This window comes from Lichenostomus cassidix, chromosome Z (genome assembly GCF_008360975.1).
Source record: "Lichenostomus cassidix isolate B80296 chromosome Z, HeHo_3.0, whole genome shotgun sequence".
In the NCBI taxonomy this organism is placed as follows: domain Eukaryota; kingdom Metazoa; phylum Chordata; class Aves; order Passeriformes; family Meliphagidae; genus Lichenostomus; species Lichenostomus cassidix.
In genome coordinates this window covers 49,836,242-49,852,399 of record NC_139511.1, presented here as the reverse complement: position 1 = coordinate 49,852,399, position 16,158 = coordinate 49,836,242, and the positions used below count along the sequence as shown (strand labels likewise).

Genomic DNA, 16,158 nt, shown 5'->3' with positions numbered 1-16,158 from the left:
GAAGCAAACCTGGGTATCTTGCAAAACAAAAGAACAGAAAAAAAAATCCAGAAAAACTTATTTAGAGAACTGTACATGTCTGTATCTCCACACTGATTTAATCAACATTTTATTTTACTAATTTAAACTCTATTGTTCAAAGGATATTAAGAAACTCATAAAAATGCCATAAAATGTAGAAGTTGAAGAACACATCCATTATTTCTTCAGCACTTCAATTCAGACAACACATTTTTCATTGCTTTGCTAATGATTCAACTACTTCTGCTTCTTGCTTCTATACATACGCCCATTTCACAAGGAAAAAAAAAAAATTCCAAACCAACCACAAACACTCATTCTCAAAACAAAAGAAAGAAACCTGTAAACAACTGAGACTTAAATATATTTTCAGAGTATAGCTCAAGTATAGCTCATCTGTATATCAGAGCAGTATCTTTCACTCCTAAAAATTCTTCTAAGAAAGGAAATATTTCTTTAACAAGACATCCAAGTTCCTCTATTTTGTCCATTATGTCTGCCTAAAGCATTTGCCTTTAAAGGGAGGTTTTTTACAGCTTGATAAAATTTTTATCTGAAAACACATTCATCCGTAGTACAGAAATGCAGAGACATCACATGAACCAGATACAATTCAAAAACCTATTTTGATCCTATCTTACATTTCCTACTTAACTCAAATTTGTATAGGGCCCTTCTTTCTTTGGAATTTCAGAAATTCATGTCAGTGGCTGTCTCCACAAACATTAAAAAATTAAGTTCAGCGTTTTCCTCTATGTCCAAAGGTATTTGCTTTTTTGTAAAGTTTGTATTTAACCCAAGCCCACCAGTAAAACCCATGTTGCATTATTTGCTTATAGCAAAGGCAAATTTTGGATTTTGAATTTGCCCTGCTGAATGCAGCAGAGTGAAATTTGTAGCAGTTTTTATTTTCTGATAAGTTTTGTTCTGTAACTTCAGACCTCTCAACAGTTATGTTTCCTCTATGTCTGCCATAAGGAGTACCACATTTTGCCTTGGGCACAGTATTTTTAAATCAAAGTAACATTTCAGAAATCAACATTAAAAAAAAGGATAGCTGTGAGAAGCTTTCAGTAGCCTGCAATAACAACTGGAGTGTCCTGCGGACAGGTGTCTTTGCATCCAAGATGGTGGTAATACTGTTGTCCAGCCAGAACTGTGTGTTGTGACCACACTGTCCTCTGCTAGAACCAGCTGCAGTCTCCTAGCCAGCCAGAAGGCCTCAGGCACACAGACTGTTATGGGAGCATGGCATCAATAAGCACTTCAGACAGTTTCTTAAGAAGTCTTCCAGCACTGCTCATTGTCCTTATGTAATATGGATACAAAAGCAGCTGCACTAGCACTGTAAAAGAATCCCCCAAACCCCTAAAAAAACCCCAACTTAAAAAGCTTTCTCCTCTGAAACATCATAATATCTGTTTTTCTGGTTCCCTAATCATCAGTTGCTAGAGTCAAGAGTTACCAATGGACTGGCCTTAATGAAGATTACCAGACAGCTGTAATATACAGATGAAGTCAAAGCACACAAACTTATGTCCTGGTATCACAACAACTTTTATAACAACAACACGAAGTTTTCAAGGTGGATGCATTACCTCTATGAGGCAAAAAGTTTTCTGAACTGATTGTAAAGTAGACAAAAGCTTAACACCAACAAGGTGTCAAAATCTGGAAGATTGTAAGGGCTAAAATTTTTGATGCAAATAAACAGATTCACTGTTCAGTGCAACATCCAAAGAAAGAAAAGCAGTTGTTTCACATATAAGAAGTAGTGCTGATGTTGGGGACTGAAGTTATTCCCTGAAGAGTCTCTGGAGTCCATGCCACATGGTAGCCTAAGGCACTAAAAGAACCATCTAAATGTTGCCATACTGCAGTGCAGGTGATAACACTGATAACACTGCTATTTGGCAGAACTGCAGTCAATGCACTGAAATTTCCTTTTCTCTTTTACTCACAAGACAATAATGGGAATTGAGAAGGAAGCCTATTCTCAAGCACTCATATGAACACAAAAACAAATTCAAAAACTACAGCAGTACTGTAAAATTCAAAAAGACATTTAAAGACATTTTTCAGAGTAAATAAAAAATTACAGTTGAGATGTAATCCAATCTTTGCAAAGGTCTCTGATTTAATGTTTCCTTGCAAGGAGAGCACAGCTTTTAAAAGTCTAGTCTGCCTGTTGCTAAATTAATCCATGCACTGGTAATGCTGGCTTTAACACTTCAAATACCTCTACACAGACTTGCATGTATTTGACACTGTAGACACATGGAATAGAAAAAATGAATAAATACAGTCCATTAACGAAGGCTAACCTTTGTAACAGAAAGAGACATATCTAGTGGGATTTCAGTCACTTAAGAATACATGCTATCAGGATGCTAATGAGACTATAGTATTCTACAAAGGAAGCAGGCATCAAAAATCAGTACACTACCCTAACTGTATGTAAAAATTCCCACCAAGCATCACTGCAAGCTGCACTGAATTTTTGAATGCTCACAGCATTCTACCAGCTGGGACAGATAAGGCCAAGAAGAAAAGGCAAATGGATGATGATTTCACAAGCACACGGAGGCAGACAGCTGCTACTTGACAAGAGACTGAAGTAAATACATCAAGATTGGGTCAGTTCTTAGGCTCTTGAAAATAAAGCTTTGGCTTGCAAGAACAGAAAAGGCCAAAGGTAATTTGTATAAATAGAAAATTTTTATTTTAGTTAATCTCATAATTTACAAGAAATGACACTTGCATAAATTAAGCGCCACCTGCATCTCAGAATGCATCTCCCAGACTGTTCAGTAACTACACGCAATGTTTTTCTTGTTACAAGTGGCATGTGAGTATGTGAGCTTTCATGCCACTAAAAGCAAAGTATATGGCTAACACTAAGGAGATACTGTTCGTATTGACAGACAAATTAAGATGATGTAATTGCACTGTAAATTATATTACAGAATCTCCTACATATTTAGTTCACATCTATGGGAACAGTACTTTCAGAGTATATTCAAGGCAACTACAGAAACCACCTCTCTCCACAAAATCCTATATATAGGTTTTCCTAGTCTGTCTGTATAACTTTTACAGAAAACCTGTGTGAGTGAGACACTAGGAGAATGTTTTGCTAATGTCAAAACAAAATAATTTGCACTTTCCTCTAGTGAGAGGGAAAAAAAGGTTTTACTGTTTGGATTCTTAAATAAACAAGTCAAATACAAAAGTCAACTAATATTACTAGGAAGGAAAACATAATATTATGTCATACCCTGAAAAAGTGCCCCCAGCAAGTGTATCAATGAACTGGAAAACCTCATAGAGCTAAAAAGCTAAACAAATCAAGAAGTCAACAAATCAAATCAAAACTGCTTTACATTTGCATCTGCTTTCGAAAACTGTCTCCTTTCTGGTTTAGTGGAGGCATGCAAGACAGAAAGAAAGATTATATTGGTATTAACTACATTTAATTTGTGGTAACTGGAAACACTCAAGACACTCAGAACCTCCCCCAAAACTGCCCTTCCTTGCAACCTGAGGAATCAGTTTACACACATGCATGCACACATAAAAACGCTAACATATCTGTTTCAAGCAAAAGCTTTCAAAAATACTCCATAAATCATACCTGTAGTTACAATTACAATAACAAACCATATTCTTGTTTTCAGCAAAAACAAAAGTTTGTCTCTGAGTGTAAATCATGCATGAAAGGAGGACAATTTTTTTAAACTGCATATGCTTCACATACTGCTTCAAATGGCAAAGCTTTGCGTGCCTGGCTCAGTGCCAGTTGACAGCTCAGCTGGATATCAATGCACATTCTGACCCCCCTTGCAGCGTGTCACTTCTGAATTGTTTCCGCAGTAGAAAGTTTATTCAACCTCTCTCTCAAACTCAGTGGACCGACCATCATTCTGCTATTTAATCACAGCAGAACACGTTATTTTTCTGACAGCACTAAAGCCAGACAGCAGTTCCTAATGAACAGCTTGATACAAGTGGAATTTCGACTGTTTTAGCCTCAATTAATTCTGCTGTCAAAACAAATGACTGCTTTTAGTGTTTAGATGTCAAGCTGCATCACAAAGGTCAATTTTGTATGTACACAAACATATAAGCAATCTTTTTCTTGCTATCATCTGATCCTGTGACATGTTTAGCAAAAAATTTCAAGCTTTCAAATTTAGAAGCCAGGAAGCCAAAATACCTTTTGTCAACATCAGTGTTTCTAACACTAACTTCCCATTTTTGTTGCCTACACATACATGAGAAATAATTTTATGAAACAGTAAGTATTTTTTTTCCTAGAAAAGGACTTCTTGTTCTACATTAAAAAAAAAAAAGAAACAAAACCAAATTCAAGCATATCTTATTCAGAGGAATGCAGAGTAAAGATGAGCAGCTGTTCTCTGTGAGTTAAATTTCATACATGTGATACAGTTATCATGCTAGTACCAAACTGCTACAAGCAAATCTTAGTTTATGGACTTGGTCAGCTCTTCTTTGCCAAAAAGAGGATAAGGGGCAGAAAACAAAACTGGAATGTTAACAGGCCAGTTTGAGGAAAACACTGGAAAAATACTGGTAAAATCTTATCCTTTAAACTAGTTCTATAAATACAGTTCCACCACAACAATCACTGAATTTCTGACTACTCTTTATCACATCCTCAGAGTGATACATCAGCCTAGCTGATACATTGCCTCTAGAGATGTTGAAGGCTTTGCCATGTTAAAAAAAAAAAATTATACCACAATAATAGTATTCAATTAATTAAAAAAAAAGGAAAGGTAGAGGTGACAGTGGCATCAGAAATAACGACAATTATCAGTAGAAACTTATGTAGCACTTCCACCAAAAGAATTTTCTCAAATGAAGAAATTAACATACGAAGAGAGCTTCTAAACAAGCAATCAATTCTAACACTGATTCTGTTACTAGGCTTCCAGCCCTGCACTCAGCCCACTGGATCAAAGGAAACATTATTCATATCAGACTTTTCTAGTAGTCTGGGTACAAACTGTGAAAAGAGCAAGTACACTATACTCAGGGGACAGTATTTCTATGTGGCTTACAGAGCAAAAAACAAAGCAGAAAAGAAACATAATCTGAGTAGCCTTAAGATAATTATCAATTAAGATGGTTAATCATCAGCCAGGAGATTTTTTCTCTAAAATAAAAAGGTGGCAAGCATCAGTTACAAAGTATTTTTCATTGCTCTGATAACTCAAGAGTTTTCAAAGGAGATATGAGACATGTACCAAAGGCAATATTTCAAGGTAGAGATCCATCTCGCTGCAACACCCAAGTATGACAACTAACATGGGAAGTTTCAGCTATGATCTGTGAAAGCATGAGGTCTGTGAGTAGCAAAATAATGTCAGCTATCACCAATCTGCAGAGCATTACAATCCCAGCCCCTTTTACTCATCCTTTTCTACTCCTGCTTTTGCTTCAACTTCACTCCATGTTTTCTCTCTAACTGTAAAAACAACAGGATGTGAGATATGGCTGGTTTTACCTATTCACAAGTTAAGTGGCTGGCCAACATACACAATACATACAAACACGTATTTGGCTGTCTGCTGACTCTCCAAATGAGTAGCTTACACACTTCAACTGGCTTTGCCTGATATGACATTGCTAGAGAAAGAAGAAGCACCCAAACTTGTAAATTCATTTCTACAGGTTCCTTTTCTATCAAATTGCATTGAAAGTAGCATTCTTGTGAAAACTGTAGGCGGGATGTGGAAAAAGTACAAAGTAACTAGTAATTCTACTCTATAAATGTAAGTATCTATAACAAATGGCTCTGCCTGACTGCAAGGTGCATGATGCACCTGCTGAAGGTAGACCATGCAAGTATGCAGTGATGAAAGAAATGCACAGACACACTAACTTTTAAGAAGATTCAGCTAAGATTTTGGAATAGTAGACACTGTAACTATGTTAGGTTATAGCTCACATACTTAAAGACAGATTCAAAGAATCACTTATTTTTTAACTGCCACATATCTTCCCTGTCAACTAAGAAGGGTATGGACTCTTACTGAAGTTCTGAACCCATGAAATTGTCAGAGGTTAAGATGTTTAATGTGACCGTAAGGAGCAAAAATAGGGTAATCCATTTTATAGTATCCAGAATCTTCAGACAAAAAGATCACTTTTCCATTAGAAAACAATGAACATTTCCTATCTTAAAAGAAAAATATACCCTCAATAAATAAATTAAAAATCACAAACCTTTTCTAAATATTAATTACACAAAAGGTTGTGGTTTTATATAACTAAAGTACAGGCCTTATTTACTTTATCAGCCTAAAATACATCTCAGTTGCTTTTTCTATTTTCAGATGTTTCAAAGCTATTCAACATTTTTTTTGTCTTAGTAGAATCCATCATACTTACATACCATTACATTACATACATTACATACATCCATACATACCATTGCATTTTCTGATGACTATCACCTATACTTAATATGCTCTTCCTATTTAAGTTACTGAAATGGACATTGCTTTGCTCCCACAGTCCCAAATAACTTTAAATGTCAGTCTGCAACTGACTTATTTGCTTACAGCAAGAAAATTTGAGTGGACCCAACAGTACTTCATCTTACTGAGTGTTAAAGATCATTCACAACCTAGCTTTTTTCCTGTTATATCTACCAACATTGTCTAATGCTATGATTCTTCCACTTACATTAAAATAGTTTCTCGATAAAATTTGCTCCTTTATAACTCTCCAGACCATTAACAGTCAATAAATTGCATTCTAGAACAAGTTGGCAACTTAGATATATGTAATTATTAAATATCTACGCTGGCAGATCAGACGAGAATCCCAGAGAAGATTTGGCAGTTTGTTGGTGATGAAAGGACTCCATTTTTGCAGGCAAAATAAAACAGACATCTAGGTCAGCAATTAAGATACATTTGTTGGTACAGCTTTTCAGTTTGTAGCTCCTCATCAAAAACAACTCTACAGCACAAGACCCTTAAAGACTTTTTTATCTGCCTCAAGCCCAGCTTCTCATAAAAATCCTCAAAGATATTCAGACTTAATTTCTTTCATTAACTTCTGCAATGCAGTAGTGGTCTGCCTTCCTTTACAAAGAATACCTTGCTGAATCACTTGGACACTGTCAGTGTTGATAAACTAAGCTTATTCCTCAATCAGCCTTCTGTGTACAATTACATGTAGGCCCAACCTTTGAGAAATTGTGACACTCCAGGCTATTGGTACATTTAACCACAACTGTTAGCAGCACCAAAATATTCACAGTATTTGAAGAAATTATAAAGAAAATAATTTATAAGAACATAAAATAAATACTTGCTTTGTTACACTTCCTGGTGAAAAAGAAGCTCAAAGATGTCCTGCCGAGCTGTTCAAAAGTTAGCATTAACCATTTTCAGTGTTTATTTCCACCTACTTTGTTACTTGTTTAGTGTCCTAGAAAAGTATTTTTATACGTACTGTAAACTACTACGTTATCAAACAAACCCATGGAAAAAATAAATGCCACACCCAGCACTGTTAAAGTCTTTCTTTCAAAGGAGAGTTCATTATTTAACCACATAAAATGCTTGCAAGCTTTAATCAAAGCAAGCTTCAATACTCCAAGGCCTTTGTTTTGCCTCTCATACTCATTATTAACCCTCTTTTTTTCCCCACCACTTTATCTTGTTCATTGGATACATTTCTTCATTAGATAGCAAACATGCAGTTTAACACAACACACTAATGGAGCAAGCACAACTGTGCATTAACACAATCAGCACTACCTTTCAGCTGTTGTGAAGCTCACTTTGACACTCTTGCATTAGCTTTGGAAAAAACACATAAGCAGTACTTTCCATAGACAGCTAGGACTATAACACTCACAATAAGCAATTACAAAAGGCCTAAAAGCATGTGATAAACTCACACCAGACTTTGCACTCATCACTGCCAACAGACAGCCACGTGAAACATTATTCTAATAAAATAATCAATAATTCAGTTGAGTTCACTGAATCAGAAAGCAGTTGAATTAAAGGCTGGGTAAAATTTGGGGTTTAGATATTTACTAACTTGAGGCTTTAATGCTTCATGATCTCTGCTAACAGGCAGAGCTCTCAAATGTGCTCCCTCAGAACAGAAAAGGATCAGCAGCACATTGAGAAGGATGCCAGGCTTTTTTTTCCCCCTTGGTATGTGCTACCTTGTGAAAAAGTAGTGATCCTGACATTACGGGAGTCCTAGCTCATTGATAAGTTTGTCAGCTCAGTCTACTTAATAACATTCCCGGAAAGATTTTCAAAACGACAAAAAATATCCTGTATTAATGACTTGATATGCATGACCTTACTCTTTTCCATGACCAGAGTTATCAGGAGCCTTGAAACTATTCTTTCTGCATGGGCAAATACAGTAAAACAGTTTTCAACAGCTCCAAAAATCAACAGACCAGTAATGCTGATTACTGATATTATAAAACTGTCAATTTTTGCATTTGGTGGAAGGAAGAAACAGAATAGTAATATTACATCTGTCCTTTCCTAAATCTTGTTATCTGTGAAAGCATCATTTTATTTAAAATACTCATACTGTATTTCTAATATCTAAAAGGACAAGAGGAACAAAAGTCAAGTGATGGCTGACCAACAGCAACTGTTGATAATAAACACTGTAAAGTACTGTTACCATTTAATCCAAAGAGTAGATGGATTGCAGGCATCTATTATCAATTTTTTTTAAAAATGCAAACCTCTTTTAGGCCCTGTAAGAAGTTCAAATTTATTGAATGGATAATGAAAGGAGACAAGAAGTATTTTTATGGACTCACAGATTGTGAAAAATGGATCCTGCTAGCACAAAACCAATACTTTTACAAAAATTTATTATAGCGGAAAAAGGAACCAGTGTCTTTCTCACACTAAATACCTGCACAGCATATGCACTAATTGCCATCTGCAAATCATTGTTTTATTGGAGAACTAGGGAGCAAAGATTATGGCTTTCTATTTTTTATCTGCATTGCAATAAATTTCTTGATTTCATCTTTAATAATTTCTAAGAAAAAAAGGCAAAAGTAGAGGAACAAACTTAATGAAGTACCAACAACCACTAAAAATGATACCAGAATAAATTAATGAAGACAAAGGCCTTCTAAAATGGGATTACATCAATGGTGGATAAGAGAAGAGCAATTGATGTCATTTACCTGGATTCCTGCAAAGCATTTGACACTGGTTTGCATGCCATCTTGGTCTGTAAACTGGAGAGATACATAACTGACAGATGGATCACTTGGTGGATAAAGAACTGGCTGTATGGTTGTTGCCAAAGAGTTGCCATCAACAGCTCCATATCCAAGTGGAAAGCAGTGACAAGCAGTGTTCCTCAGGGGACAGTATTGGGACTGGCACTGTTTAACATCCATGTCAGATATATGGACAGTTGAGAGCACCCTCAGCAAGTCTACCAATGACACCAATCTGTGTGGCATGGGGGACACACTTGAGAGAAGAAATGCCATCGAGAGGAAACTAGACAGGCCCGAGAAATGGGCCTGTGTGAACTACTGGAAGTTCAAAAAGGCCAAGTACAGGATTCTGGGTCAGGGCAATCCCGAGCACAAATAGAGGCTGGGCAGAAAGTAGGTTGAAAGCAGCCTAGTGGAAGAAAGATTTGATGGTGCTTGCGGACAAGCAGTTTAACATGACCCAGCCATGTGCACTCACAGCTCAGAAAGCCATTTGTATCCTGAGCTGCATCCAAAGCAGCATGAGCAGCAGGGCCAGGGAGAGGATTCTGCCCCTCTGCTCTGGTGAGACCCACCTGGAATACTGCATCCAGCTCTGGGGTCTCCAGCACAAGATGTTACCCTATTGAACTGAGTTCAGAGGAGGTCCATTATACCGATAAGGGCTCTGGAGCACCTGTCCTATAGGGAAAGGCGGAGAGAGCTGGTACTCCGCCTGGAGAAGAGAAGGTTCCAGGGAGACCTTAGAGCACCTTCCAGTACTTACAGTGGGCCTACAAAAGAGCTGGAGATGGCCTTTCCACAAGGGCATGTAGTGACAGGAAAGAGGGAATGACCTTAAGATGCAAGAGGACAGGCTTAGATTAAATACTATTAACAAAATTCTTTACTGTGAGGGTGTTGAGACACTGGAATGGGTTGCCCACAAAAGCTGTGGATGCCCAATCTCTGAAAGTTTTCAAGGCCAGTCCTGGATGGAACCTTCGGGGTGAACTGCATAGTGGGCAAAAGCTAATACAGAAACAAACACACGCATCTAGCTCTCCATGTACGAGAAGAGGACACAGTAATTAAGTAACCAAAATTAAAAATTATTCACTATCAACTGCCGATATATAGGCATTCACTAACCTCTTAAGATACTCGACATTAACCTGCCAATTTCAGACAAAAGATCTAAAAAGAATGTGAGCTTGAACTTCTTAGCAGTTCCTATGTCTTGTGGCATCAACATTGTACACTAGAACAAACCAAATTTTTAATAGACGACTAGAAGATTAAGTAATTAGGTATCTAGAGCTAGAGATCATGGAGTAAGATTACTCTGGTATCATCTCCATTATTGATTTAAATACACTTTGGAAGAAAATAGGTATTTTCTGCCATACAATAAATGAATTTTCCAAGGAATATGAAGCAACAGACTGTAACAAACAGAAAACAAATCAATCAGAAGTGGGCAAATTTTGATAAAATTTGATTTTGATTTTTGCAGGACCATGTGAGCAACTAAAGCATCTTCCAACTGATGGTATCAAATCTGCTATTAAACCCAACACCAGGAACATATGATAGAATCCTAGCACAGTTTGGGTTGGAAGGGACCTCTAAAGGTCATCTAGTCCAATCCCTCTGCAATGAGCAGAGACCCATTTGTCAATATCAGGTTGCTCAGAGTCCTGTCAAATCCAACTGTGAATGGTTCTATGGATCTGAAAACTACCATCTATCTGGGCAACCTGTTCAGTGTGTCACCACCCTCGTCATAAAAAATACCTTACTTACATCTAGTCTGAATCTACTCTCTTTTAGTAAAAAAATATTATTCCTTGCCATATCACTACAGGCCCTACTTTCTTGTCCCCATCTTCCCTATACAGCCATCTTAAGTACTGGAACGCCACAATCAGGTCTTCCTCAAGCACTCTCTTCTTCAGGCTGTACAATCTCAACTCTCTTAGCCTTCCTCATAGAAGAGGTGTTCTGATAAAACTGGTGTCCTTCCTCTGGACTCACTCCAACAGGTTCATGTCCTTCCCGTGCAGGGACCCCAGAGCTGATGCAGCACTGCAGGTGGGGTCTCATCAGGGCAGGGCAGAGCAGAGGGGCAGAATCCCCTCCCTGGTCCTGCTGCCCACATTGCCTTGGATGCAGCCCAGGACACATTTGGCTTTCAGGGCTGTGAGTGCTCATGGCTGGGTCATGTCCAGCCTCTCACCCACCAGCAACCCCCAAGTCCTTCTCGGCAGAGCTGCTCTGATCTGTTCCTCCCCAGCCTCTGTTGGTACCAGAGGTTGCCCTGAACCAGGGGCAGCACCTTGCACTTAGTCTTGTTAAGCCTCCTGAGGATCACATGGGTTCATTCCTTGACCTCATCCTGGTTCTGCCAGATGTTAGAGGCAGTTTGGGGAACCCATTCAATTCTGATCTGAAGCCTTACAGGACCTGCCAGCTTTATGTTTTTCAGTGTTTTACACTAAACGACTTATTTTTCACTTAATATTAAAGGGCTGCAACTGGATGTAAGTGGTTTGGTCTTTTGTGTTTTTACACTGAATGGAAGTCAGAAAACAAAGAATGTAACTTCTTCAAATATTCTGTCACTAAAACCTCTAAATTCTAAACTGATTTAAAAACGAAAAAATTAAATTCAGTAAGAAGTAGTTTACAAAGCTAACAAGATAAGTTACTGATGTAGCAGTGCAAAAAGAGCCATGGTAAAGAAGTTCCCAAGTAGATTAAAAAACTCTCACAAAGCATTACTGTTTGAAATAAAATCTCTTACTTGTATTAGAAAAATTTAAATTCTAGATCTCCCTGTATATTATGACTCCAGGTGACAGAAACTAGCCACCAGAGGGAGTGCATATAATCTGGTAAAAAGGACATCACTGCACAGATACATTGCAGATACACAATAAACTTTACTGTAAATGGTTTGTAGTTCTCCATAATTAAACAGCCCTCATCAGTACTTCATTACAGATTCATTCTTACTTTTACAGATATAAACAAAAGCAAGTGAACTCTGCTGTGAAGAACTGTGCTAGAATACACCAAAATAAACCACGATACTTTGTCACACATTATCTTTTTAGTTTATTTTATCTGAAAGTATCCATCATCTAATTTATCATAGTAGACCACAAATAATATGGATGAAAGAAGGCCTGCATAGTCCTGGGGAATTTCAAAGTATTGCCTTCAAACAGATTTAGAACTGGAATCAAAACCAACGGTGACATCTGTAAGACATTTTTTCTGCATTTGTTTTGTACACGAAGTCAGTGTATATTATTATAGTGTCAGTTATACCGAATATTTAGATTTTTCTGAGGAGCTGTCTCCTTCCTCAGCCCAATTAATAAATACATCCCACAGACTTCCAGCATTTGCTCCATGAATTGAAATATCTTTTTATCATGAAAAGATCTCAGATGCAAAAAAGTGGGGTTTAATCAATAAAAAGCAGTCCTTAACAGTGGATGTCTACTTTTCATTCTTACAAGGTTGATATTGCACTTTGCCTTCCAAATCTTTGTAATTGTCAAAGTTTTATGATTCTAAGTTAATAAAACAAATATATTAAATATATTGGAAGCAGCAACCTTAATTAACGTCATTAGTGGTCTGTGTTGCTAGTCCTTGACACTTCAAAACTACTTGTGAATTTTATTCTTTTGCTGCTGAACCTGACTATGCTTTCTCCTTACACCATGACTGCTTTGCAAAATTGGTATCAATACAGTAATTTAACACTTAAAAGAAAATTTAAGGTCATACATTTACACACTAAATGTGCTATCCTTCCTTAAAATAGTTTGCTTAACTTTCTTAGAATACATTTGAAGAAGTTGGCTCCGGTATCTCAGATGGGATTTGAAGAACTGTAAAGTATCAAGTAAGTACAAAATGTGCATAACTTGTCTGTGAAATTAAGAAGTGAAGTATTACTTTTCTTAAAATTACTATGTTGTCTAGCAAAACGCACACTAATAGCATGGATGACTTGAAGTGCACAATGCTCTAGGACACTTTAGCAAGGGTCTTTGGAACCCAGGCAGTCAGAATCTTAAATGCAAGATGCAGATCCCTAGCCACGACATCTTGGCAAACAGCTAATCAAAGAGGTCTGAACACTGAATTATCATGTGTCTTTGTCCTATGTCTGACCAACTGAACTTGAAACCCTGAAGTTCACACATTTCCGTTTTTAGTCTTTACTGAAAAATTGCAAAATACACAGGAAACTTTCAAAAATCGTTCCATATGCAATCTTACCTCAGCCCACTTGGTTATCAGCATTAGAGGATCACAGAAAGAATATGAAACGTTATGTTAAAAACACCTCACAGACACATTGTAAGATACCTAATAATCATATTTAACAATTTATTATAAATTTTCATGGTCTACTCTGGTATGTACATTCTTGCTCTGGAAAAATCATTTCTGTGTGCCTCTACTAGAAACACAGATGCTAGCGAGGACTCCCAGTGCTGAAGGAAACAGTACTGCTAATTCCTGAATTCACACACCTAGTGACTAATCCATGCCAGTATTAAAGTGACACTGCATAGGCAGTACTGTGAGAATGCCTTTTTATGCCAGCCCAGGAAAGTCTTATACACCACACCCAACCAGCAGTACCTTCAGAAAGTACTGTTGAATTTGCTGCTTACTAAAGAAGCAATACACATTACTGTATATTAAAATGTATTTTATAAAAAAGTAGATATTGCGTATCTATTAAAATGGTAATTTGGTAAGCTGAACAAATTGATGAAACTGTTCCAACAGTTCAATGAGCAGTTTTATAGACATTTGCTCTGAATATGTTAAGTTTATATTAAATAAAGTTTTGAAATATAACTTATGCAGAATCACATAGTTTGTACTAGCAGACAACACATAATTTGTACAAGGAACTACAGCTTCTTGACCAATTTCCTGGATGTTCCAGGAAACACTATAGTTTCGCAGTACAGACCTACAAATTACCAAGCTGTATGAATACAAATACTACATGCACATAACAAATTCTGTTACCAATTTCTGTGAATCATTTAATAACAAAGTTAATGAATATTAAGAATTTGAATTTGCAGGTACATTAAAAAATACAGCACATTAACAAATATGGGTTTAACCTTTTATTTGGAATGGAAATTTCCAGTTTTAAAGCTAATATTTCCTATTCTGTTAGTTTTAATCTCTTACCAGGTCTTTCCTTGCCAGTTCCTTTTGACTCAGCAAACTTCTGTATTAAACTCTCAACTGTAGTATTTGTCATGTTATTAATAAACTCTTCATGAACCTCAAAAAAAAAAAAAAAAGAATGTAATTAACTTTAAAAAGTAGGTTTTGCTGTGGTTAAGGTTCAAAATACTTCCCTCTAAATTCATTACAGGACTTAGAGAAATCAACAGGTATTTTACCTAGGAAACCCCCTCTCTTTGCTGTAGGATTAGCAAGTGTGGGTACAATACAGACAAAAAATGAAACGACAGGTTTAGGTTTTACGTCTATTTCTTCCATCTAAACAACTTGTGTATACATAATTTTCTGAATTTGCCAGCAACCTATCCCACTATAATGTCAGGAAGACAAGCAGTTTTTTAAGCCAGCACCAGTTTAGGGTGTGAACTGATACCACTGTATTATCACAACTCCCACCTGCTTGAGTAAAAGCATTACTGTTGTAATATTTTTGGTCTAACAAAGGAACAACAACATGTTAATAGGTTTTTCCAACAGGGCAGGATGTGTATTTGCTTTAGAAATAAATAGCATGACCCTTGTGATGATCACTCATTAGAAAAAAACCTCAGCACTGAAGTGTACGCAAATAAAGTCACACTGCAAAAATCAAAAAATTAAGGACTGCTTATAAAGATTATTAATTATAAAGATTATAAAGATTATTTAATTATTATTATTTTGCTCATAAAATTGAAGAGTATAAAATATTCGGAAACTTTTCAGAGTGATACTTTCTAGTTCTAATTCAAGAAATAGTATCCTAATTATGTGTGAAATGAGTGTTAAATTAATATCCAGGGAGGAGAATTTAAAAATACACTAAAAAACCTTCAAATTGTCCTGTTTTATTTTTTTCTTTAAGACAAACTTTATTTAGACTTATTCTGTAAATTTTGTGACACTGAACTTATAAATGCAACAGAAAGCCATGGAAATTGGAGTTAATGTTGGAGTTAATATAAATGCAACAGAAAGCCATGGAAATTGGAGTTAATGTTGGAGTTAATATAAATGCAACAGAAAGCCATGGAAATTGGAGTTAATTTCCATCATTTGAAAGATGTAATTACCACAAAACCAGCAAGAAATATTTCATTTAATAGTTAAGAAAAACATAAAGCATAATCTAAACAAAAAATGATAGCATAAAAAATACCTCTCCTATTTGTAAATGAATTTCTTTTATGGTATTTGACAATGATTGTATAATCTCTTTCATACGAAGAAGGTGCATTTCTTCTATGTCTTGAAATTTCTGCAAACAAATATGAGCAATTAATCATCATGAAAATATTTCTTGAAACACTAAATCTTAAATTTTAAGAATTAAATACACTAAAATGAAAAAACCTAACCAAGCAATCCTTTTCCTCCAGATCTTTAAGACAGTAATTACCATGTTTAAAAAAGTACAGTGCAGAACTCAGAGATATGAAAAAATGTATTTTAGAAAGCATTTTGAACCTCCATCTAACCCTTAAAAATATCTGACCTATTTCTACCGAAAGAAAATGTTCTCAGAGGGTGTTCAAATAACTCCTCTTTTCTGCATTACTGAAGAGTCTAGTTTTTTCATGTAAACTGGAAAATCTTAATTCCGGATCTGTTTTGCA

General features: G+C 36.3%; 1 protein-coding gene across 5 annotated transcripts in view; it reads right to left on the bottom strand.

Moving 5' to 3' along the window:
- FCHO2 (FCH and mu domain containing endocytic adaptor 2) overlaps positions 1 to 16,158 on the bottom strand; it is an 84,075-nt gene that overhangs the window by 44,778 nt on the left and 23,139 nt on the right. For all 5 annotated transcript variants that reach the window (XM_085043017.1, XM_085043020.1, XM_085043018.1 and 2 more), the window contains exons 7-8: positions 15,702 to 15,800; positions 14,504 to 14,600 (exon numbers count right to left, since the gene is read on the bottom strand). In XM_085043017.1, coding sequence (XP_084899143.1) covers positions 14,504 to 14,600; positions 15,702 to 15,800 — 196 coding nt within the window. The remainder of the gene's footprint in view (positions 1 to 14,503; positions 14,601 to 15,701; positions 15,801 to 16,158) is intronic.